This window comes from Micromys minutus, assembly GCF_963924665.1.
Source record: "Micromys minutus genome assembly, chromosome: 1".
NCBI lineage: Eukaryota > Metazoa > Chordata > Mammalia > Rodentia > Muridae > Micromys > Micromys minutus.
In genome coordinates this window covers 86,158,942-86,186,192 of record NC_137969.1, presented here as the reverse complement: position 1 = coordinate 86,186,192, position 27,251 = coordinate 86,158,942, and the positions used below count along the sequence as shown (strand labels likewise).

The window sequence follows — 27,251 nt, the reverse complement described above, 5'->3', positions numbered from 1 at the left end:
GAAGAGGGGGCAGGCAGAAGGACTCATAGAGCCAAAGAGCCAAGAATTCAACTATAAGCTTGTGTCTGTTAGAAATAACCAGAATACTTCACCAATGACACCTCAACAATATTGCTGTCTAACCAAGATATTTCTACCTCGTTGAAGTTTCTCCATGCAGTCTCTCCTGATTACTCCAGAAAGATATTTCATGACTGTCTTTTTACCCTGCGGTGTTTGGTTAATTTGCTCAAAGGCCTGCAACACAGTACCAAGACAGATACAGAACACAAGGCATGCTTTTCTCCCCAAGACCAGGAGTAAGACCTCTTCTGTCTTCTCATATCTAATAGGTCCAAGAGTCACAAAGTAAGCACTCTGGTATGTGGTGTATAAATTAATCTGACCTTCTCAAATCACCTACTTTCTCTCCTATTCTGTTATAACTCATGGAAACAGGGATAAATGGAAAGAACCAGGGCTTTCTAGTTTAACAAAGCAAGACTTTCCACCTGAGTAGCTATAAAATCTTAAATAGACATGGATCACTTCATTTGTAAAATGAAGAATTATCAAAGTCACCTTCAAGACTATACACAAAATAAGTATAAAACAAATGTTAGGCATGCCTCTCTTTATTTTCTATATTTCATCTCTCATATTTTTAGTCTGTTGTTCCTAGAGATCTCAGGTATATGTTTTGTCTTGGGAGAAGAGAAGGAAGACAAGACAGACCCACAGATATCTGACAGAGAGAATGTTCACCTACTGATAGCAGAGGGTGAGTCACAACTGAAGCCATGGAAAATAAGATGGGATTGGCAAAACACAGCATACTCCTTTGTCTCCTCTAAAACCAACTTCCCAGCCACTATATAAAGCTCCAACTGTAAAGCTACAGAGGTTCCAAATCTCAAGGAGTCTATAAATATTGGGTGGGTCTAATAAAAGAGATTGGTTACCATAGCTGTAGAGAATATTGAAACTCTTCCCAATTACAACAAAAATTTAATTAAGGTGCAGAATGAGTCCCAGAATGATGATTTACAAACCTAGGATGCTCCTTTGTTGCAAGAGTAGAAAGAGCCATGAGAGTCCACCCTGTCTGTGGCCCTCTAACCCTACATTCCTATGTGCATTCCTTCCTGCATCTTCCTTCTTCTTTGGTCTTGGACACTCAGGCCCCTACCCTAAGGACAGTTGGAGCAGAGACACAGTCATTAAGTTACTACCCCAGCATATAACAAAGCTGGGAGTTTCTGCCTCCTCTGTTATTTTCCTCTCCATTTCTACTTTATCTCGCTCTGTGTTGAGAACCCTATACACAACTTCTGGTGCTCAAGAAAAGACCCTTCATCAAACACAACCACAACAGAATTGATAAGTGGCTTGGATCAACTAAAGTCTTCAAAAAGAACAAAGGGCCACCAAGCCATGCAGAAAATTTGAGCACAGACAGGCCCATGGACATACATGTACAAACACACATTGAGCTGTGTGCAGGCAATGGGGATCACGCCTTCAAGAAGAGACTCTTGAAACTTCATTTGGACAGGTGATGATGCTTTGACCTAAGACATCATTCTTCTTCCTCTTTCATCTGTCCTTTATCAGGTACATGGGGTCAGGACAGGTAGTGGTACATGTGGTAGTGAAAGGAAGGAAGTTAAGTAAATAGGGAGCCTCCTTTCAAAAAAAAAAAAAAGAAACACACACTTTAGGTTCTGTGCAGTCTTCAGAGCTAGGCCAGGTTGTGTGTGTGTGTGTGTGTGTGTGTGTGTGTGTGTGTGTGTACATACCTGCCTGCATGAGTCAAAGTCTTCTAAGTGCCTGAGACAAAGTATTCACCCTCGGGCAAACTGCAGCACACCTATGACCTGCAGCACTACAGGACAAAGTACCGCACTATATCTCTTCAGCTCAGTCTCCAGGCTTTCTTTCTCCTTGCCACCCACTTCTCCACTTGCTAACAGCACCCACCCAAGATTCAGCTTAAATAACCTACTTTGCAGCTTTGTTAGCTCTAAATGGAAGTCGTAAGACAAAAAAATGCAATAAATAACTTGAGTACAAAAGACAGGCCTGTAACCCTCTCTCACTTTGTCACACACAAGCATACGTAGACTAAACACCAGCAATTAAGCTCTGTGACAACCTTTCCTCGGCATAATATGATAGGGTAGGGGTTGGGGTACTCACAATAACAGTTCTATAGAATAGCAAGGGTGGTAGGTCATGTCACAAGACTACTGAAGTCTAGGCAATGAGATTTGAGATGCTGGAAACCATAAAAACCTCTCTTCAAAGAGAGTTATTACAGTGACTTAATCATCTGTTCCTTCATAACTTGGCCCTGGAGCACACTTCTAGGGGGCTGTCCTACCACCCCAATGCCACCTGATAAGGACAACTAGCTTGTCATTCTAGATGGAAGGAGCTTGGATGGAAACACCGAGAAAGGGAAAGGGACACGAAAACCTAGCTGACTCTTCCAGCATGACTCATGTTTGGGAGACATGTACTGTTAAAGTCTTGAGCCTGTGCATATAGGAGGTATGGCATGCCTGACGCCTTTTTTATTCAGCCTTTGCTTCCATATCATTAAGGAAGCTGATAGCTCTGAGGATGAGAGAGTAGGTAGCATCTGAGGGAGAGATACCCTCAAAGGAGTTTGGGGTACATAGCATGATCATTCAGATATACATAGAATTCCATGGGAAACAATCCAAGCTCCCACACTTATTTTCGTCTCTGATCACTGAAAAATGTTTTTATACAAGCTATTCTGTCAGGGATTTGTTTTATATTATCAACAAAATGATCATTAAAGGTCATGATATTTTAAGGTTTTGTACACAAAGAGAGGAGAATGATACTAGCAATATTTTGGGTATACATTTTACTTTTACTTCCACAGGACCTCACTGAACATGTCAGAAGGTAATGTGTGGAAGATCTTCTTTATAAATCTCAATAACAGAGATCACCTCACTAGATCAACAATAATAAAGATATGCTCATAACCTTATGTTATTTTCATGATAGCTTATATCCATAAATCAAAGAGTTCCTCTACCTTCTTATCTAATTCTTAAAGCTACAATGGGAACTAAGTATTGAATCTGTAGTCAAACTCACAGTAGAGGAAAATGACTCTCACAGGTCAAATAGCTTACCATCAAAGGAGACAGAAATGGTAAAGAAATAAAACCTGGGATTAAACATGGATGTTCTCAGTGAAACTCAGTGCCTAACATTACCATATCCCTTAAAGAATTCACCTGTCAGCTCAGCTTCATCCTTTCCCTAAAATACTCACTTGGTGGCAAGTCATAAAAGTGACTATTAGGCCTCTAAACACACCACACACACACACACAGTTTTCATTGTCATTAGAACAGAAAAGAAACCATGGATATCAAAACACCTAATAGCCATATTCATTTACAAGTGAATTATTTATATCAATATAATTACATTAATAGTTCATATTGATCTACCATAGAAATAAAATATGTGTTAGCAAAATGTTTATTTTTGGTTTTCAAAGATCAAAGGATTGTCACAAAATGAAGACAGAAGAAACTGGACTGGCCATAGATTAGGGGTTTTTGAGATTTATGTTTGTTTGTTTTTGTTGTTATTGTTGGTTTGGTTTGGTTTTGCTTTTACCATGTCAGAAACAGGATTTCAATGGCAAAGGAATTTCTTTAATTCAATTTCATGTTGAACAAATATCATTTTGTGAAAAGCTATGTGGCTACTCTTTTCTCAGTATGTCATTTGTAAAGATCTCAACAGAGGCTCAACACAGCTCTCCAGGAATGCTTCTACACAGGAACCCAAATCTGCCTCCATGTCTGTAGACACAAAGGAGCTCTAAAGCACTGGAGTCTGGAAGCAGCTGCAGGGCCAACTTGTCTCCGGTTACTCAGAGCAAATGCAAGTTGGCAAGAACTAGTTAAGACCTCTGGAGCCATTTTTACACCAGAGGTGGGTTTTTTCCAATGTGGATAATATAAGGAACAAACTGTATTTCTCAGCAGGAGCACAGGGCATGAGAGTACTTCCGACATGGACCAGAGACTTGGCCAGCACAGTGGAAAACAGAAAATAGGATGAGAATTTGTTGTACTTACCCCTGATCTAACCAAATGCCTACCTTGAACAAGGAAAAGAAAAAAAAAAATATGCTCACTCACCAAAACAGCTTGCAAGTGCTCATCACATGAGTACAACATCATACAAAGAGTATTAACATAGTAAAAGATGAATGCAGTTTCATAAGTATGGTGTATCTCATATGATTGCAACAAAAACTGTCTTATGCTAGGAACAGCAGGCACATTACCCCCATAGTATGATAAAAAGACGGGTGCACATTTGTTTATTCATCTATATGATACTTAAAAGGAGAGGGTGAGTATTTGTCTGGTCATCATGGGGCTCATGACAGGAGGGCATCCTGTTCACAGCATCCCAAGCCAATGTGAGCATATGTGACAAAAGAACTGGTAAACAGTCCAAGTCAAGAGGAAGAGTATGAGAAAGGAAGGAGAAGAGAGAAAGGGGGATGGGGAAGGAAGAAGGATGGGGAAAGAAGGAGAAAGGGAGGGAGGGAAAGGAAAGGGAGAGGAGGGGAGGAGAGAGAAATATTCAACTGAGGGGTTGCTTTTGATCACTTTTCATCACCAGGCCTAGGGCACCCTCTATTTTCCTTCCTAGGTACAGATCCCTTTAAGAGTATTTAAGATCCAGGTTCCAAGCCAAGGAGGCCAAACTGTGTCACAGAAATGAACTGCTAATTATACACAAGCCCTTTGTAAACACGGAAACAAATTACCTTTCCCCTACTTTTCTCTGGATATTTTTCCCATTATCAGCCACAGGAGGGAGCTGAGCGTGTGTGAAGGACAAACAGCAGTGGCTGTGCTGATGCATCTCCATCCTGATGGGCTGGCCTGTCTGAACACAGAGCCAGGCTGTACTGGTACCTTTGTTGAGTCTACAGAGCTCATCAGAGGATGGTTACCATTAAGCCATGACTAGAGTAAGCGACTGATGCTGGAGGCAGAACATTTACACAGGGAGAGAGATACAGATGCCTAAAAGATGACTAGTAAATAGAGCAATCTGGGAAAGTACCAGATGCTGGCCACTGGCATTCAGATCCAAGAGAAGAACTTAGAGGAAAGATCTCTCTCTGACTTCCTAAGCCATGGCCAGTAAACACACAGTGGAGGAAGTACCTCAGAGCTTTGCAAGGAAAAGGTGCTCCTCAGTAATGCCAAGAACAGGGAATCAAGGCTGGTGCTGACACAAATGGAAGGTACAAAGCAGGCAAGACTCAGAGACAGGAAGAACCTGAGAGAACCAGGAAATGTGCAAAGTAGTCTGTGGAAGATGTTTGCTTGTCTGTTCTACATCGTGTTTAAAACAATATTTAATAATATCAGAGGCTATGGTGTTATTATGAGTCAGTATGTGCAAAAAGCAATATCCATATTATCTCACCTAATCATCATGCAACAACTCTACACAGAGAAGATTATGATGATTCTCACTTTATAGATAAAAAAACAAAAGCACAGCCTTTCACAGTCTCCCAAGTCACAGGGAGCAGAGGTGGGATCAGGGCCCACCTGTCCTTCTGCCTTTAGTATCAGAAATCACTTCTAACCAGATCATTGTCATAACACCAATACATAAAACTCACAAAGGCAAACACCTTAGGGATAACTGCATTCTATGCATTTCATAAAATAGCTCCATAGATATTTCTTTAATATCACTTAAAAATTGAGGCTGTTTATGGGAAGATTAAAAACTAGAAGAGGTGACAGAAAACCCACTGCAGTCTTGAATCAGCCTTGGCACCCACTTGATTCCTGTAGGTTATTTGCTTCATAGTATTGAAAAAAATCTTGATTCATGTAGAAAATTAATGGTGGGTTTGCTCACACCTCTTGGGTCAGTACACAAGTTTAAGTTTGTTTTTTTTTTTTTTAAGAATGAAGAACTATTACAGAAGGAAAGCTTTCTAAGTCAGTAGCACATTTACAAAAAGTTTAAAGGGGCACAGAGCTGGTGGAAGAGGCAGCTTTACTCCTTAGTCTGAACCAAAAGCAAATTAAGCCAGCTCACCACAGGTGGCCCCCAAATGTGACATGTAGTCTCAAGCAAACTGGTCACATGCAGCTTTTCAAATTAGATTTTTCTTAATTTTACATTTCCTCAGTTCAACCATGTTGTTGTCTATAGTTAAAGATGTTAGAATTCAGGATGCATGAAATATAACCCCTTAAATGAAATGTTCTTTTCTCCTCCTCTGTAGAATTTTTGATAGATCTTATACTCAATGGGCCTTGATTCAAGGATGTGTGATAGTTAGAATCAATAGAGGGCCTCATAACTGGTCAGAGTGTTGCAAATAAAAGACTGAGCTTAGATCCCTAAACAAGACTCCCATGGAAGCCTGCTAGCCCTTCTTCCTCCTCACGAAAGTCAGGGAACATCTTAGAAGGGGAACTGGAAAGAACCTGAGAGTCAGAGGCTGGGGAGATGTACTGTGGAAGGCTGTATTCTGGACTTGACATGACTATCACACTTATAACCTCACAGCAACTGTGATTACCTGCACAAAACCCTCATAAGAACAAGCCAGACAAGATCCTGGCACAGATAGGGTACATGATCTTCAGGCTCCATCACTTACTTACTATTGGCAGCTCTCAGAGAAATTGGCCACTGATGCTTTCTAGGAGAGAGAACATCATTCTTTTCTGGGGATGTGGCCACTGATAGAATCCCCATACCCTAACAGAGACACGAGGAAGGGTTGAAGAGATGAAATAAGGACATATGTGATTATGTTCTATTGTTTACTTGTGTAAAATTCTTAAGAAGAAATTTTTCACACAAAGACAAGATATAAAAATGTATTATGTATGTGTAGGAAATGGCATGATGAAAACCACTACTTCGTACAATTAATATCCACTAAAATGATTGAAAAGGAACTGTATAGGGGCTAACAAGATCACCCATAGATCTCAGTAGGTAAGTCCTTGGTTTAGGGCAAGGACCAGTATCTTGGTGATGAATGTGGGAGAGAGAGGAGGGGAAACAAGGAGAGGAAGAGAGTGCCACAGGGGACAGAAAAAATAAACCATCTCCTCTCCATCCCAGGGACTGCTGAGATCCATCTCATCTGTTCTGGCTGATGAAGACTACTCAACACAAGTATGAAAGGTTCCTGCCTGGGTCTTTCCTTTCAAAGTGGACAGAACCCAAGTACAACTGAGGGAGGGGGGTATCAGAAGGTCCTCTGTGGCCATGTTTATGATTATTTCTTTATTTTCTCATGACTACTGTGAGTTTCCAGAGCATCAGACACATTCCTGTATAGACGATCAGCCAAACTATTCTCAGTAGTCTCTTTTTTATAAAATTCCTTTTCTTGGAGTTAACTCAGTTCTCTGCCTCTTTCTGAATGCAGAACATCCTGTTTTCTTTGGTAGATAGACAACAGTGAGAGGTTCTCAGGAACCCTTCAGAATTGCTCTCTAGCAGCTAAGGGGACTCCTTAGAACCCGAGAAAGAAGATGTTCCAGTCCAATCCCACCTCATCTTTGGAAGAGGCTGAAATAAAATCAGCCTCCTGCATGGAGGGGACAACAAGGGACACTGGCTGGAACAGAGAACAAAACTGATGTCTAACTGTAACGTGTAAAATTGAGAAGGCCCAAACAGGCAATACACAAGAAATGTGGAGAAGTCAAGGAGATGGTAGGTGAGGGAAAGGTAGTAGTTCTAGCCCTTTCCTACACAACCACCAACCTCATGACATCAGTTTTCAAGTTACTCCTTTAAAACAATAAGAATATAAACTAGCATCCCAGTGCATATTAGAAAAAACAAGTAGGGCTCTGTCACCATGGCCCTACAGCCTGTTGTACAACTCGCTATCACTAGATCCCCTTATTCCCTAACCCTCACATTAAATAGGCCAAGTCTATACTGGCTTCTATGTTAGCTACACCCCTTGGTCTTCCCAGACACTCCTGAGTATCTCTTTCCTAGCCACTTATGATTTCCTTTGCCTTGTGGTTGTATGGGTGTGTATATCCCCCTTCACATGACTTGCCATCCCTTTGGAACTCATTTTCAAAAATTAAAATCAGAGGCCACACTGTGTCAATCACTGTATGATAGACAGGGGACAATACACAAAGTCATGGAAACCCACCTGCTGGGAAGAGCAGGCTGGAGGCAGAGTACGCCTTCCTTTCAGACCTCTCCCACTCTCCTGGCTGTGCTGTCTCCTTTCCTAGAGCTTGGAAATTACAGTCATGGGGAATAGAGGTTCTCAACTTCAGGGCATGACCTCAGAATCCTGAGGGAGCTTGGAAAATGGACTCCTTTATTCTACCTCTAGGGATGATATCATATTAGGTCAGGGTCTAAAATTGCAGGGGCCGTTCTTGGATGACTTTAAGATGGACCACAGCTGGAAGAGTTCTGAAAAGCACTGCTGAATACTTTTTCTCCAGACAATAATCAATTGAGAAAAAAAAAATTAGAGACCACTTGGCTTTCCCAGTGGGCCAAGAACTGTCATTGTGCCATCCCTGCCTGGCTGGGATTCTGGAAGCATTTGGCTCCAGGGTAATCCAGTGAAATGTACCTGAAATGGCTGTTGAGTCACCACTCCACCACCTCTAGTTAATTTCTGTCCCTGAGGCCCCAGGGACAAATCACCTAAAGCTCAGTATTGTCTCTGAACAGAGAGATCATAGCCTATGGCTGTGTGACACACCAGGCACCCGAGGCATGGATTAGAAATTAAACTGTGTATTAGAGTGTACTAAAAGCAGGCAAAGGAGCTCCGAGCCAGCCTAATGGCCCTGTGCAGACAAAAGACTGGGAGGCCAGCCTGGTGCACGGCGTAAAATGCAGGCAGTAGTTCAGGAGGCAAGTGGTGCCTTTGGAGCAGGTCCCAAACATGATGGCATCCCTAATTTGACAAACTATTAAGAAATCAAGATGGATCTGAAGAGCGTAGGAATGATTTCAAGGCAGAGACAGCTATGAATGGAAACGTGACACATATGAGGGAGAAAACTTGTTTTCTTCCCATACAAGGAACTTGAGAATGAAATGCTACAGGCCAATGATTCCAGCAGGGTCATGGCAGGACTTCCAGAGAGGACACGTGACTAACCTAGAGAATGAGCTAGCATGGTGCTTCACGTTTTTGAAAACCTGTTAAAATCATCTGAGCTACCTCCCATCCCCCAGAAGCCATCCTTCAACTTCTAAATCACACAAGTTTGTTTTCTAACCTTTCCCCCACCCTTAAAGCCTCATTGTTTCCTCCTCTCATAGCTCTACCTTCTTAGCTCCTCCCCTTACTTACATATAAACATATATGTATAAAAATTAGAAGCTAGGATCCACATATGAGAAAGAATATACTTATCTAAGTCTGAGCTATCTCACTTAATATAACATTTCCCAGTTCTACCTACATGTTTTCTTACATGTCTTATGATGTCATTGTTCTTTTCTTTATGGTTAGATAAAATTCCATTGTAGGTCTGTACCACATTTTTATTATCCATTTATTTGTTGATGGACATCCAGACTGATTCCATCTCCTTGCTTTTGTGAACAGAGCAGGAGTAAATATAACTGTGTAAACATCTTTATGAATCCTTTGGGCATACATCCAGGAGTGGCATAGCTGGGCCATATGGTAGAGAAAAGGTGAGGATAGTATAAAAGGAAAGAGGAGAGGAGAAGAGAGGAGAGGAGGGGGGCAGAAGGTAGAATAGAGAAAAGAAGGGAAGGAAAGATGGAAGGGGAAGTAGAGGGAGAACAAAGGGAAGGGAGGGGAGAAGGAAGGAGAGTGGAGGGGAGAGGAGGGGAGGGAAAGGGAGGAAAAAAGAACAGGAAGGTAGAGGGTATTAAGCAAGCTAAGTGTGTAAATGCCATAGAGAAACCTGTTAATTTGTGTGCTAATGTAGAAACTAGATTTGGGGGCTGGAAAGATTATTTGTTCTGTAACATGCTTGCTGTGTGAGCATGAGAACTGGAGTTTAATATCAGGCACCCATGTAAAAGCGGAGTGTGGCAGCATGTGCCTACAATGTCAGCACTGTGGAGGCAGACAGGAGTCTAACTAAATGGGTGAGCTCCATGTATAATGAAAGACCCTGTCTCAAAATTAAAGATAGGAAACAGTTGAGGACGACACTGAGTGTCAACATCTGGACTCCACATATATGTATGCACATGCACCACAGCCCTGCACTGAAAAATAAGTTAATTTAGTTAAAAAAATCAACTGGGGGCAGAAATTAGATTTAGGCAAACAGTGCAGGTTAGGCAGCTAGCTGGGCCTAAGGGCTTTCAGTTATTAATGTTCTCAAACAAACATTTGAAGTTTAGTGGAAGTAGACCCAGGCTCTCTGGGATTGAGTCAGCAAGGGCTTAGCAGGGGTTTGTCACCTTCCTAATCCTGTGGCCCTTTAATACTTTAATACAGTTATTCCTGTGGTGACCACTAGTCATAAATTATTTTTATTGCTACTTCATAACTATAATTTTGCCACTGTTATAGTGATGTAAATATCTGTGTTTTCTGATGGTCTTAGGTGACCAAAGGGGTCACCACCCACAGGTCAAGAAGTACTGGCTTAGAGGATGTGCAGGGTGACTGTATACATGTGCAGTGTACCACAAACATGTTCACTCTCCAGAGGGCAGGGTGAACACACCCACTTACAAATCAGAACTCTCAGTTTCAAAACCAACTTGCTACTTCCAAGAAATGAAACAGGTAGGTTATTCCACAGACTTAGTTTGCCCCAGCACATTTTTGCTAGGCTTCATAAAGGACTGTTCTTATTTTACTCTTTCAGGACCCCTACCTCATTTCTCTTTACCTAGCTTAGGATCCATTGACAAGCTTCAAGCACAGTTTCAGCCCACTCTCCCTGAGTGAGCTCATGGGGCAAAACTGCTTTGGAAAAAGCCAGATCTCTGTCTACCACCATTTGCAGCTAAGTGGCTAAGAGTCTGGGAAAGCACCCCATGTTGCTCACTGGTCTCCCGGGGACATCATAGCCACCGACACCAAGGGGTTATTCAGTGCTGCACAGAAACCATGCCACTCCCCTATCTCACTCTCCACTCTCACTTTGGAAGGCTAATGTGTATTTTCTCTGCAAACCCCCAACGTCTTCCTCCTTCTCCCTCCCTCAGCTCATGATCTCAATTCCTACTTTCCTGAGAATAAGAGAAGGAATTGGAAGAGAACCTGTAGAGTCTTTAAGCACTTCATTTGCCAGTGAACCGGCCCCCTCACCTTTACCCTCTCCACTCTCTCTTAAGATGACTCATATCCCACCAGCATCTTATTAGACCCATTAGAAGCATTTAACTCATGAGCAAAGCATTTTTGAAAGAGAAAATACAAATGTGAGTTAAAGAGAACCTGTGGACATATCAAATAAATCACCAAGAAATTGGTAGCAAGGTAATACAAAAGAGAGTCTGCTGTATGTGATGTTGACACATCAGGGGAGAACTGACTTTCTCCTCCTCTCCTCCCTTCTCCTTAAAGCACCCTGTTCCACTTGTGTAGGGACACCCACTTTCTTACTGCTCCTTCTCAGTCACTTTTTGCTGGTGACTTTCTCCCCAACACTTTACCTTTGGATTCAGGCCTAGAATATTCCCTGGTCTCTACTCTATACTCACTTCCTTTATGGGCTCATAACTTCAGCTACCATTCATACACTGAAAACCTCCCATAGAACATGTCAGGAATAAGCTTCCACGCTGAAGCCATTTATTCAATGCCATAGCCTTACTACCACATCCATTAAGCATAAGAAATTTAACACACCCAAATTCGATTCTTAATCCTTATTCAAACTATTAACTACCCCAAGTGATAACTCCATCGCGCTTCTTTCTCTCTTGTAACTGGCTAACAACCCAGTGCTGTCCACCTCTTACAGTGTTGCCTCCCTGAGGGGAGTTCCCACCATTCCTGTCCTGCCTTAGACCACTTCACTGACCTCCTAACTTATCTCCTTACTTCCAGCCTTGCTCCTTTAGAGTCTGTTCTTAGAAAGAATCTACATCTTTAGATGCAACCTAGGCCGCATCACTTCTGCCCCTACCCCATTGTTTTTCATCCCGCTGATATGAAAAGCTGACAATAGTCACCAAGTCCGCGTGATCCACATCCTCCTCCCTGGCTTTACCTCTCACTTCTCCGTATTCCAGTATGCTAGCCCCTGCTACTCTGTAAATGTAACTGGCACATCCCAGCTCAGGTTCCTTGCAATGCTATCCCAGCTTTGTGGGACATAGAAAACCAGTGAGCTCATTCCTCAAGCCTTTGCTCACCTGCCATCCTCTCAGAAGGGTCCTGCCGATAGCTTCAGTTAAAGGTGAAGACAATGTTACCAGTTCTCCACTTAAATATTTCTCCACAGCATCTATCACCATCTAATATATTTCATATGTTTGCTATTTATTTCAAATGTATTCCCTTAAATGGAAGGTCCACAAATGTACAGGCTTTGCTATATCCACGACATCTACAATTGTCCTGGCATATAACAAATACACAATAAACTAATAAGTTAATGTGTCTATAAATACCTATGAGAGAAGACAAAAGAGAGATGAACATTAGCTGAGAGTTTTAGAAACAATGTCTTAATCTTCCTTCCCCTCCTTGAAGAACTTGGAAATATCATGTGCTGCCAGGTGCATGGGAGCAATGAGGAAGAAGTTTTAGCTCCTGCTAAGCACACCTTACCTTGTAGTCTTCATAGGAAAGGGAGAAGACTTGCTTGCAAGACCCACTTATCAATCTCTCCATTAATCAGATGAGTCACGGGTGAACACACACAGGTATCAGAATCCAAGCTTCACCTGTATGACAGGCTCTTACACAGAAACAGAGAGGTAGAGATGGCAGGTGGGGGTTGTAAAAAAAACTGTCAATTCCAGAGCAAGAATGAGACTAGGTAGAAGTGGTCCCAGATGTTAGCAAGCTGATCCTAGGTCAGCTGCTAGATCAGATGGGGTACCTCATTATTCTAGCTCTGTGAGAAGATCAGTGCTCCTGCCACTCATCTGTCAAATGAGCTTTGACAGATGTCCTCCTATCATCAAAGCATGTGGGAGGAAGCCATGCAGGATGGATGACTGAAGCAAAGATTAGACGTGTTCCCTAGTCTCTCATCATTCAACCTGCGGTGTCTCTTGTAGATAACACGGCAGCAGAATTCAAAAAGAAGATGGTACTGTTTTCCTACCAGCACTGGGATATGGTGGGATTCTTTCAACATGCTTGTGTATCACACACCTGAGCAACAAGGCACACACTCAATGCTGATAGCAAACACATGTTAACAAATGTAACAAGCATTAACTATATAGCTAGCAGGCAGTATAAAGAGAGAGCCACCTGCATAAACCAAAGGCTTTCTGAGCAGTGAAGAAGGCTCTCAGGAAGCACCCAGACTTTGTGTTGACTCTTTTGCCAAAACACCTGTAATGCCTTCAAAGACATCTTCCACCACAGTGGCTGGGGGTACCCTATGTAGAGACAGGCAAACTGCATCTGGGAAAGCAATGCAGCTCCAGGAATTTCCATGTCCACATTTGTATCAATAACAAGTGAGAAAAAAAAAAAAAAAAAAAAAAACCACCAGCTACAGCCATGCAAAGCAGACAAGCAGACAGAAAACCTGGACATTGATAGCAGAGACCCCCGAATAGCTGCAGATGGGGCCCGAGAAACTTGGCAATAAGAATATTAGTTCTAAAAGCATGAAAACGGCTGACACGATCAGCAGGAAGCATAAAACAAGAATGACAAAGGTGAGGGAAACTCATGTCAGAATCAAGAAAGAGCTGATTCTCTTGGTTACATCTAGTCCCTAGGAAGAAGATTAAAGGTTTACTAGTCAAGCCAAAGAGACATTTGCTGTGTGAACTGCACTGATCAGGGAAAGGACTTGCTGCCATGAAAAGGAACACCTGGCAAGTTTGGGGTAAATAAAATTAATTAAATTAGTAAATGCCAGGAAGAGTTTGTGAGTTGAGGAGACCTTTGAGAAGTGTAGTCCAAACAGGCAGAAGCAGCCAGCAGAATTGAACTGTTTTATAGTCTTTCTACCACAGGAGAAAGGAAAGCCAAGAATACAGCTGGAATTTGACCAAGCAGAGATGAAATTTTGGTAGAAACTAAAGCATGCCTGAAAAGAGCCCTGACAATGGGACCCTGACTAATTCCCTTACAGTATAAAACGATAATGAGAGAAGCTACACACAAATGAATCTAAAAGTAGTCCATGGTAGAGTGATGCAAGTCACCAAAGACACTTGTGAAGAGTCTTTATAGCAAAAAGGGGACAGAATGTCTGTGGGAGATTGTCTTGATTACTAATTACTATATGAAGGCCAAGTTCACAATGGGCAGCACCATTCTTTGGGAAGTTGGTTCTCTGCTATGTAAGAAAGCTATCCAAGCATAGGCCTGTAGGTAAGCCAGCAAGTGGCTTCTACTTCAGGTTCCTGCTTGAGTTTACTTACTACCCCAACCTCTCTCAACAATGGACTGTGACCTAAATGTATGAGACAAACAAATCCTTTCCCTAAGTGACATGGTTTTTCTCTTGATGTTTGTTTGCCACAGCAATAGAGAGGAAACTGGAAGACTTTTTTAAAAAATGGTTAAAATAAGCCCTCATGCCTAAGAGCTTGTTTTCCTTCCTTCCTCCCTTCTTTCTTTCTTTCTTTCTTTCTTTCTTTCTTTCTTTCTTTCATTTTTTCTTTTTTTTCTTGTAGCATATAACACCCATAACTAAGACTCTCTTTCTAGTCTGAGTGGCCAATTAGTTTTGCATACTTGTTGTATCATTGAAAAGAGGGAACAATGGAATGGTAGAGAGTAGCTTCCTTCTCATTGTGCTCTGCTTAAGAAAACATATCAGTTAGGTGAACTGGACCATCACAGAATGAGAAGTGGCAGGAAGTTATGATGGCTCTTCTTGGTTGTCAACTTGGCTATACATGGAATTAACTAAAACCCAAGTATCGGGGTACACCTGTAATGGATTTTTTAAATTAAATCATTTAATTCAGATCTTTTGAGGTAGGAAGATTCACACTTTCTGATGGCAGCATACATAGAGGACAAAGAAAGGTTTTGCTCTTTGCCTGCTTACCCAAGCTCTTGCTGGCAAGTCCACTCCTTCATTGACATTAAAGCCTACTTCTTTGACATTCCAGAGTATACTGAAGACCAGCTGAGACATTTAACCTGGTAGACTGAACAACTATTGGATTCCTGTGCTTTCCACTGGTAGACAGCCATTGTTGGATTAGCTGGACCACAGCTATAAGCCATTCTAATAAGCTGCTTCATAAATATTCATCACATCAGTTCTGGTCAAGAACCCTGACTAATACAAAGGGAAATCTACATCTTAATGTCTGTGTTTTACTGGAGGTAGTAATTTCTGTGTGAAATATTAAGACATGCATACTTGTATTTATGATATTAAATTGTTTGTTGCTCATAGTTAAATCCATGCTTTATAAATATCATGTTTGCATGAATACATTTTGTCATCATAGAGTTTAAGCTTAAATCACGTGAAAAAGAGATCTTGATGGAGGAAGGGGATCAAAACACTCACAAAATAAGCAAAACTTAAAAGATCCACAAATTCCCTTTCTATACTTATAAACTCATCAACAAGTGCTGGGGGGGGCACTCTATCCCACCATGCTGTCTCTAAGTTGGCCAGGGAGCTTCAAGTATGTAGCATCCATGAATTGTTACCCATGCTGGAGTGTGATTTTCAGTGGCATAGCTGCCTTGAGTAACCCATACTTTTAAGTATCTTTTCATCCACACACCTGCCAGAATTATCCACAATCAACTCCCAAAAGATCATTGGTTTTCCAAGACTAAAAAAAAAAAATCAAACAAACTCTGCCAGTTTTCTAAATGCGTGTTTGCATGTGGCCCTGACAATGGGTTATCAGGGAGACCAAACACACAGAGAGGATTGGGGAGGGGGTGTTTGTCTACGCTATTTTAGCTATTCACCTCAGTATAACTATCACCTCTGCCAGTGATGCCTGGCCTTAGGTCCCATGCCACTGATTTTTTTTTTCAGAGTACACAAGAGTTCTTTCTGCCTATATGTAGTCAGATATTTGAAGGCACAAACCTTATTGCTCAGCCAAATCCCCTATGCCTGGATCCAACCATCAAGGTCAGCAGGAGGCTTCAGCTCAATGACTAACAGGTTGGACTTCAGAGAGGGTTGTGTGTCTGTGGCCCTAGGAACTGCTGTGATGAAAGGTTTCAGAGGATCTGTCATTGACCTCTTTTCCCCCCTGCTTGCCTTATGGATCAAAAAATACTGGGAAGAGCTAGATCACTGTTGCTTTGTGTAGCCTCTATTGCTACACCTGACAGATAACTGGACAGATGAGAATTTGAAGAGAGAACCATGCCAGCAGGGATGATGTCCCTTCCTCTTCCCTGATCCAACTTCCATCTTTCTAGTGTTTCCACATAGTGCTTGATACAAAATATCTACAATGTCAATAGTTTTAGAAATAAATAATGAATCAACAAATGAACTAATGTAAGAGTGATGAGTGGCTCATCTGTTCCACTCTTGCACATCTCAGAACCAGCTGATCCCTGGTCAGAGGAATGGCAGATCACACCTATATCCTCAAGTGCAACACTTCTTCTTTTAGGCTTTCCATGCATTTATCACATCACTTAGGTGAGTCTACACATCTAATTGAAGTTCATCACTTTCAAAACCCCACAAGTGACACCAGCTATGGCAGGGCCAATGCTATAATTTCCTGCAGTTCCTGACTAGTCTTGGTGACATTGCCTCAAGACAACCTTCACATCTCAAATAGGAAGTGGCTGTATTCACTATGCTTGCCTTCTCCTCCTTACTACCTCCCATAGCTAATACGAACTCTGGAGTATCATCAAGGGGTTCTGTATCACAGTACCCTAGGGCTTGCTGAGCATCACCTGGTTTGGGAAACTTCTATCTTACCCTCTGGAACTTTATCACAACAGCCTGAAACTCTTCCTTGCTAGATTTCTCAGTTCTACCTCACTCATCCTGTATGGGAATAGATCCAAACTAGTTTAGTCATTTCCTGGCATCTGTAGAACAAAGGTGTCTTGGACCTTCCATGAATTCCAAAATCTGAGGTTTCTCAAGTCCCATATTTGCATATAACTGTATCCAACTCCCCATTGCTTTAAATCACCTATCTGATATTTACAATACTTAATATAATGCTAATGCTATAGAAGTAGTTGTCCTATAAAGTCAGGAGATAATGACAAAGATAAAATTGTCTACAGAAGTTTGGTATAGGTACTGCCACACTAGGCCTAGTTACTTACCAGCAATAATCTAACAAGCTGTAGAATATTTTACATCCATAGCTGGTCGCAGTTATAAATTGAAATCTAAGGGGGCTGACTACAATGGTCAGTCAGTACCTACATGTATAGGCTTTATATAATCCTTGTTCTCTAGGCATCAGGGTTAGCTGAGTTTCTTCCTAAGACATGGCTCTTCCTTTCCCTTTTCTCTTCAAAGGCTGCTTTCTATGTAAGTAACATTGCACTCACTTAATTAACTTTGTACATATAGGATTAGAGAAAGTGAGAGAGAGAGAGAGAGAGAGAAGAGAGAGAGAGAGAGAGAGAGAGAGAGAGAGAGAGAGAGAGAGAGAGAGAGAGAAGTGGGAGGTGAGGAACAAGAAAATGGTGGGCACCTTGAAGAGGCAGGTAAAGGGAGTATGCATAAGTGAAGGCGAAGGCACGGAGGATATGATCCTTCACCAGCACCTCCCAAGCTGCTCTGCTCACTCCACCCCCTGACATTCCTGCACATCCTAGTGCTCATGATTGAACTGGGACTCTACACCATGCTTTGGGGGACTTATTATAACTAGACTCCAGAAGGCAGAAGAGACATCATGGTCACTTCGTCTAACTTCTGTTTCCTTGCTAGAATCTCTAGCATTCCTGTAAGGTGGCTGATAAGCTTTGTCTCATATACCAACTCAGACAAGCCTGACCATATGAATCACCAAGGGTTCTATTGAAAGCACAGCTTACCAATTATACACAGCTACCCAATGTCATAATGTCCAGGGCAGGAGCCTAGGAACTTGAATTTTCAGGGAGCATTTTAATGAGTCTCACAATTAACCATGCTTTCTGTGGGCATGTAATGCAGAAGTTCTTGACAGTGGCTGCATATTAAAATGAGCTAGGAAGCTTTAAAAATATCAGTGACAGGCCTTTACCTCTAGACATTCCTACTTAATTGGCCTGGAGTGAAGCCCAGGCAGTATGATTTCTAAAGCTCCCAGCTGACTCTAATGGGCAGCTGTGGTTGAAAACCACTATAACAGCTTTCCAATCTGATGGTAAGCCCTTTGGGGACAGTAACTGAGACCTTTACACCTATTGGAACACCTCACTATGCCCCACTTCCATGTGGACCCAAAATCTTCCTCAACAAGACAATCAGATTTAACTTGTTCATTCACCCATTGACAGAATGATGAAATACAATCTACCAACTGCAATAAGACACATATGTCCACTCAGCAAAAGTCCAAAGAGTATGACCTGATAAGATTCTAAGTTCTAAAGTTGAATATAGACAACCCCAACTTCCCCCCAGCCTTTTCCATTCTAGAGGAACCAAAACAGCACCAGAATTCCACCCCATCCCCCATACCACATCCACCAGCTCACTCACATTGTACAGCACAGTGGTCCACCCTTCCATTGTGATGCACTGGAAGACAGTCAGCACAGCAAAAAGGATGTTGTCAAACTGGGTGATCCCGTCATTGGGGCCGATCCAGTCCTTACATTCATAACCAGCCGGGCAGCCCTGCACACCACATGGGTGCGGAGGATCGAATCCCTCTAGAATACCTGCAGATATATTTGGAGAATGGGAGAGAAACCATGCAGTGCTTAGCATGAACTGGAAACGATCCTGAGAGGCCATAAGTAAGCAATTCTCCTACCCATCTTGCCTCAAACCCTCACCCACCTGAGCTCTCTGCACACCTCAGTTCATATATGTGTGCAACTCAAAATGGTTCTCTATCTTCTTCAAACCAGAAGCTCTACTTTGGCCTGCACTGCCACAGAAATGCCCAGGGCTGGTTTACAAAGAGGATGTTGAGGTGATGGCAAAAATCTTACTCATTTTCCAAATCATAGGAATCTGGATAAACCTTGGCTCCCCAGGGATTCTCAGAGACAGCTGTAAACAACAGACTCCTTTACTTGCTTAACTATTTGAGGAATACATGTTCTTATTTTAAACTAAAGGTAAAACAAAAATCATTTAGGAATTATTTTCATAAAAACATGGTACTTATTTGGGATTCTTGAACTAGTCCTTTATCCCTCCTTGCCACCTCCCTGAATTTCATCCTAGAGTATACTACTTAGGTTATGGAGAATAAATAAGACTCAAATATATGGGAATTGGGTTGGGGTGTCCCACAGTTTCCAAGGCTAATAGCCCCCTCTGTTCTCTCACAAATGTAAGATGTAGCACAAAAGGAAGCTCTTTTTGCAGCTCCAACTCCTGCTAACTCCACATCCATCTAACTCTGGTCTCCAAGATCCCACTGGTCTATGGATCAAAGATATATTCTGTAGAGTATATATTCAGACTGATGGCTTTTTGGCATCATGGACAGAGGATCTGAGACCATTTATTTGAACCCCTCCAACTATTTACAAGGCTACGTGTTTTGCAGTATAACTTTCAAGTAGATCTTTAAGCTGGTTGTATCCCCCAAAGCTACAGACTAGGAAGTTTCTAATTGTAATCCTGGAGTTGAGATAAAGTATGCTTTTTCAGCAAAGCTTCAAATGCCTTGAATGTATGCTTATGACCAAAGGGAAGAAGTGTTGGAAGAACAGAAGACAGGAAATCCCAACCTTACCTGAATTGTTCATGAAGCATGCTCGATGCAGCTTGCCACTGTAGAACTCCAAGCCAATGATGGCAAACATAAGGATGGCAAAGAAGAGCAGAAGGCCGATCTGCAGAAGAGGCACCATGGCCTTCATGATGGACTTCAACACGATTTGCAGGCCTAGAGAGAGAGGAGGGAGTGAATCAAAGACCTTGTTCATTGCTTCCTGGCAAGGTTTACCTCTCCTGCTCGTCCATCAGAAATGAACCATTGATCCAGAGATGATAGGTGTTACTCATAAAGAGATAACCAAGACAAGTCAAACTGCAGACTGCCATCATCTATGTCCCTCCTCCTTTGCTTCCTTTTCACCACTCCTCGACCTACATATCACCTCCATTTCCTGTGATAACATACAGATTCCTTCATAAATTCAATTCATTAGATTTTATCTTGTACTCAGTCTAAAGTTCCCACTAGAGTACAAATCCTACAAAACAGGGGCAAAGTCGACCCTTCCCATTACTCTTTCTCAGGTCCCGCCCTCTACCCACTGGGAGAGGAGCACAGTACTGATTAATAAACCAATAACCTCTGACAACACAGAGAATTTTTAACCTTAGGAAACTTAAATGATTATTGCATATGTAATGATTACAATTATATTAGAAATGAATGAAAAACTACATCAAATTAGCATTTATTTCAGAGTAATACAATAGGAATGGTCTTCATTTACTTTTCCTTTCCTGCTTTTTAAAAATTTTCCATTATTATTTAAATATGAGAAAGTGTTAAATTTAGAAGCACAATGTTATGTCCAACTGTTGTACTTCCAGGGGCTTCCTTCCAGGAAGAACTTTTCCCCCTCTACCCAACATTAACTTATACCCTGAATTCAATTTAGGATACTAGCCAATCAGAAAGAAGAAAGTAGGTGCTCACTAGGTATTCCTGACACGAGCTTTAAGGGCCTCAGGACACGCACAGCTCTGAGAGTCCGAAGATCCACGTGTGTGTTGAAGTGGGTTCCTGCAGTGGCCAGGATGCTGTGGATAGAGACACAAAAGACTCAAAGTTATCACAGCCTGTCTGGCCCCTCCGGTTTCATGGGGATTTTGGGCTCTAGCAGCCTCTGCCTAGAAAGTACACAAAGCTAGTATCAGCTATATGTGGGCGCACCTGGGCCTGGATGAATCACCAGTGGCGTTAAGTGAAATTAAATATAGCCATCTGGGTTTAACTAGGCAAAGAAAAAATTACCACCATACTGGAGTCCTAGTCCCATATCAGGAGCAGAGCACATGGGCTCCAACACCTGAACCAAACCTGGTCCCTCCCTTCCATTTCAGCCCTTTCTTTGCTGCTACCAGGCCCTTAGGTTTTTATTTCCAAGCTGCGTGTTCCTATCTCTTCTCTTTAAGGAATTTCTCTGGATTAACTTCAATGAAGAAGTAACTTACTCTCCTCCTCCTTGATACTCAGAATTCTTAGCAAATTAATAAATTATACTGACATTCATGACTGGGAGCTATGTCCATGGTCATTATACATTATTAATATGTTTTCTAATAGCTTCCAAACCAGACTTTGACCTAGACTGGCTTTCTGGGCTTTCATTTTCTCACCTTTTTTAGTCACACCCACAACAACACACATACTCATATCTACAAATCCACAAGAATACTATTAGATTGTGTATAGCAAGTATTAAGAAGACAGTGCATTGCATAGAGCCTAAGGGCAAAGCAGATATTTTATGGGGACAAAGGCACATATGGGTTTGTGAGTGGTGAAGGAGAAGACAAAGTTTCAGACAAGCGAGGTTTAAGTCCAGGCCCACAGAACCATCCACTTGATACAAATTTCTCAAACTCTAGGTCTTTTGTTTTTGTGTTGTTTTTTTATCTATAAAATAGAGAAGTATAATGACCTAGTTTTAGACATTAAATTAGACTGTGTGTTAAAGATGAAGAATGTCCTGGACCAGGCATGGTGATGCATGCCTTTAATGACTGCACTTAGAAAGCTGAGCCAAGAGAACTGCAAGTTCAAGGCCAGAATAGACTACTCAGTGAGATACTATCTCAAAAGAAAATGGTACTGGCAAGTATAAAGTATAATTGACATTGTTTCTGACACAGAGATCGATAACACTGATTTAAATTTTACTAGCTGATTCTTTGCTTTATGAGAGAATGCCTTTTACCCCTTACAGTCTCTACAAGATTAGCCCCTCTGTTCAGAAGCACTGGGAAATGTCATCTGAAAAACTTCACAGTAGCAAGAATGGCCGGTTTAACTACTCTTTGGGCAACCTCTCTGAAAGATGTCAATGTAGGCAAAGTGAACTATATGAAAGGCCCCATGGCACTAGGAAACAGATGCAAGATCAAAAGGTACTGAGGAAGCCAATCCAGCATGACATAATCACAAAGATGGCTGTGAACACAGAGCCGTGGCACATGACAAGCTGCCTCAGTGTTGAAGAACACTCCCAGTGTTAGCAGTATCCAGACACTTAATGTTGCACAGCTCATGTTAGGACACAGAGAAGATGCTCACCCAGGATTACATTATTGGAATGGGTAGTGGAGATTACTTTCATCTTTAGGGTTTTATACTTTGAACTGGGGGAGATCGCTCAGTATGTAAAATACTTGCACTACTAATCCCCAGAACTCACATTAAAAAACCAGGTATGGTAAAGCACACCCCTGAGCCCAGCAATCCTGAGATATGGGAGGTAGAAAGTAGGTGGGTACCTGACAGCTCAGGATCAGCCAACCTGTCTCAAATAGAAAGCAGAACACACTCTGGGACTAATACTTGGAGGTTGTCTTCTGACTTTCACATACAAGCACCGAGAAAGCTTGTGCTTACACCCATACACAGGAACAACACACACACACACATACACACATCCCACATATACAAACATAAAAGTATCATGTAATTCTATGCTCATACAATCTCAAATAATAAACAAACCATCCCCACTCTCATAAAGCACTTGTCCTAGGTGAGCTTTCTAAGTATCCTCCATCTTTCCTGACCCCACCCCCCACCACATTTTAGCTTACAAGGTTAAAGGAGGCCACTGGGAAGGGGATAGTGTAACTTCTAAAGAGGACAAAGACAAATGTAGAAAATAGAACTGAAAAACTATGTCAGAAATGGACAAAAGAGAAAAGAAAGAAGGGAAAGAAAAAGAAACTCTAAGGATAAGCAAAGGGAAAAGATGAGGGAAAACAGGTTCATTGTTCTGCTTCCCCTGTGAACAAAGGCTGGACTCAGCTCTGGGCCTCCTGTGCTGCCCAGGTGCCAGACTCTCCTTCACAGTGTCTCACAAACACACTGTGTGAATTCTGCTCTGCTCAGAAACTAGAGTTCTGTTTCCTAGGATACCCAGGTACTCAGATGTTCTTTCACATCACACAAAGAGCTGCTGGAAGTGAAAATTTTCTCCCCAGACCCGGGTCTGACAGGTATGCTTTGGAACATGGAGGCAGAGGCAGAGGCAGAAGACAATGTTAAAAGAGAGCAAGGGTACACAATAAAAATGTGGTAGGAAGATAGGAGAATGAGACTTTAAGAGACATAGTAAAAATGTAGAGATGCAGGCAAGGAGGAAAATAAAAAATAAAAACTAATGGGGAAGCAAACGTCAGGGAAGCATGCAGGGAAGTTCATGTCAGAAAGGGTACAAAAGCAAAGCTAACATGAAAGACAGGAATGTGTCATTTATCACAGGGGCTCACATAGTCAGCCATATGCACACGTTCGCTATCCCGCAATCAAGTGTAATCTGGACTGAATCCATCTCGCACTCCTAACAATCAAGCAGAACCAGAATCCACACAATCCACACAGGACCTCAGAGCCCATGTCCTCAAGCTTTTTGTTTCCTTAGAAAATTCTCCTTTTTTCCAGTGCAGGAAGATGATCAACAGAGCTTTAAAACATACACATAGCCACTAGCTTCTTCACTTCTATTGTTCACAACGTCCTTGGGGAAAGGAGCTATAACTTGACTCCTCTGACCATGTGTTAAGATCAGAAGCAAAGGGATTCATAGAGGGCAAAGTAAATTGAGGAATAGGGCCCTGTTCTGGGGTCCCAATAAACCTTGTTCCCATCTCTATCAATGGAGTCCACTTCAGAATCACCTATATCTCCAATCCTAACAGATGCTTAATGGTTCAAACTTGATCCTCACTGAAAAAACTTAATGTATTTTCATGAATCAATAACTGTCAGAGGCCACAGATATTCTAGAACTTCTTGATGAGATTAGAAAAATAAGTTGTGATACTATTCAAGTATAGGTATGTTTGAACAAATGGGAGTGCACCAGGAACCCATCCTCCAACATCTACAGTCTAAAGAGGACCTTGTAATACACTCCAAAGACTATGCATCACAGTAGAACTCCACATAGTAGTATGTTTTCTATGGGAATGATAGGGGGAAGGAGTGAAAATTAATAAAAATTGAAGTTTCCTCTCCAGCAAAACCCAAGTGTTGATGAATAAATAGCTCAGCAAAACTCTGTCAAATCTAATGCAGGAAGACAGCATGGAACAGAGGAAGAAATGGTTCTTGACACTAAGTTCAGTGGAAATTGTCACATAAAAGAATATGGACTTGTGACAGAAATGTTAGGAAACACCGGGGTGGCAAATACCAAACATTTACCATCTGCTATTATTTTCAAATATTATATGATTAAATTACTAAAAATCACCTAACAAGACAGTTATCTACATTTCATTTCTCCAAGGAAACCAGGCTTAGAAAAAGTTAAATGGTTAAAAGAAAGCCAGTTCTCTTTCCTCTTCCTGTTGTGCCTTGATGCTGTGTAAGGTTGGCCTAGCACTGTTCAGTAGCAGGATTCCACTGTGTTGCCCAGTGTGACCATGTTCTGTCTCTGAACACATTAATGAATTTGAGTTCTTACATCTCAAAGCCACAAACTACCAAGTGAGTTGTCACTGGTCCCTTTCAGGACCATCAGAATCCTCTATCTACTTTTCTCCATGACTATAAGATTACCTTAAAGGCCTGTAGTGTCTGCTGCAATATATGCACATGTAAATACACACACATCACAAAATCAGAAGGCCACCAAGGATTATTTCAGTCTGAGTTAGTAAAAACGTATGCTATCTGTTGTCCCAAGAGCTATATGTATATATGTTTCAAGACCATTTACTTTTCCCTTGTCAGCATTGAAAGGATGCAGAGTTCTGTACCAAGGTGTACTTGACTCCTATCTTCCATAGCAGAGGGCATATGACCAGAATTACACACAGCCTGTAGCACACACAGTCCAGTCTAGTAATTGCTTCAGTCTGGCTGCTGCAGCTCAGCCTCTAATACTTTTGCTTTCAATTGTCAGCAGCTGAGGTGATGAGTGGAGGCTGATGTGATCCTGATGATGTGACAGAGTCTTTCTAGTCGTGGCAACTATAGAGGCACAGAGGAAATGAGGATGCAAGAGATGCCCTAGACAATTAGAACTTAACCATCTCTCATAAGTCAGTCACCCACAGATCTTCAGAGCTCATTTCTTTTTGACCTCAGGGAATTTTCTTAGCCTCCTTGTCAATCCAGGTCAATAGTCTCCTTTTACAGACATCTGCTGTTCACTTTCACTTCCATGTCTGAAAATGCTCCACAGCAGTGGGCTTATGTTTAGAATTGTCAGATAAAATATGGATTGCTCAGTGAAATTTGAGTTTTGCTTTAAAGAACAGAAATAGTTTTTAGTACGACTAAGTAAGTTTAGTGCAGTTTTTTAAATAATGTGTGGGATATTCATTATCTATCTAAAATCTGGCATTTAAATTAAACAGTGCTGGGGTGTGAATGTAAAATGCCTCCCCGTAGACTCATGTGTTTGAACACCTGGTCCCAGATTGTGGCATTGTTTAGGGAGGGTATAAAACTTTTAGGATGTAGAGCATCATTGGAGGAAGTGGGTCACTGGAGGCAGAGCTTGGGGTTTCATAGTCTGCTCCTGCTTTCTATCCTCTGCCTATTTCTTCATGACAGATGCAGTGTGACCATATGCCTTATGTTTCTGCCACCATATCTTCCCTACCATGATGACCTGCATTCCTTCTTAAGACACAAAGCAAAATAAACCTTCCTTATGTTACTTCTTGTTAGGTACCAAGCCATGGTAATCAGAGAAGTAACTAATACAACCGAGAAGCCTACATTTCAATTGCTAAGTCTAGATATTACACTCAGGTGGTGCTGAAGTTTGGATCTAGAATTCCTCCAAGGCCTGTGAGTTAAAAGGCTTGGCTCCTATCTCATAGAAATACTAGGCAAAGCCATGGAAAGATCTGAGGCTACTTATACTGTGCCTTCAAAGGGGATTATAGAACCTGAGTCTCCTTACTATTTTACTTATTCACCATGAAATAAAAATCTTGTTCCACCATGTATGTATGTAGGTAGGTAGGTATACACACATATACACACAAACACACATACTTGAGAGCATTACAATTTCATTCAGTGACCAAAAGTTATGAGTCCAGCTCATCATGACCAATTGGGAGCCAGAAATTACTGTGTAGAGAACTCTTCTGTTAGCTGCTGCCCAACCTTCAGCAAATCTGAAGTTCTCTTTGGAGAACAGAGAGAAACCAGGGGTCTTTAACATTAGGCCTAGGCTTGCCACCCAAGCTCTAAAAGTCACCTGTTTACTTCTGTCCATAGAAACAAGAAAGAGCTACTTTTAAAAGGTATACTTTTAAAAGGCATGCTGTTGATGAGAAGGTGACTAATATTAATAAAAGTGTGTCAAGTGTTTAACCAGACCACATTATAAGGAGACCAGAATTCGGGAAGGGATCTAATTCAAGTTGGATATCCAGCAGAGTTGAGCTAAGGTTTTATTACTGTGGTCAGTCTACATACTCCATGCTTTGGGTCCATTTAGAAGTATTCTATGATCCAAGATGGACTCATTGGTCCTTCATTTCTCTTCATTTTTCACAATGCTGTGCCTCTAGAAAGGCACAACTCTTACCACACATTTTCCTTAAAGTTTGTGCCTTGCACTTGCCTCTTGCTCTCCAGCCTCCCTCCTGCTTGAACCACCTCTTCTTTCCATTGCCTTCCCTTTCAAAACAGTATATTTTAGACGTCATATTCTGGTCCACATTCCACAATTCTGCCTTGAGAGGAGGGAAGCACAA

The 27,251-nt window shown here is 41.6% G+C and overlaps 1 protein-coding gene across 1 annotated transcript in view; it reads right to left on the bottom strand.

The window, feature by feature from the left end:
- Nucleotides 1-27,251, bottom strand: part of CACNA1E (calcium voltage-gated channel subunit alpha1 E) — a gene marked incomplete at its 3' end in the record, with an annotated part of 296,371 nt that overhangs the window by 191,125 nt on the left and 77,995 nt on the right. The window contains exons 4-6 of the mRNA XM_080932993.1: nt 20,980-21,083; nt 20,062-20,214; nt 18,849-19,030 (exon numbers count right to left, since the gene is read on the bottom strand). Of these exons, the coding sequence (XP_080789119.1) occupies nt 18,849-19,030; nt 20,062-20,214; nt 20,980-21,083 (439 nt within the window). The remainder of the gene's footprint in view (nt 1-18,848; nt 19,031-20,061; nt 20,215-20,979; nt 21,084-27,251) is intronic.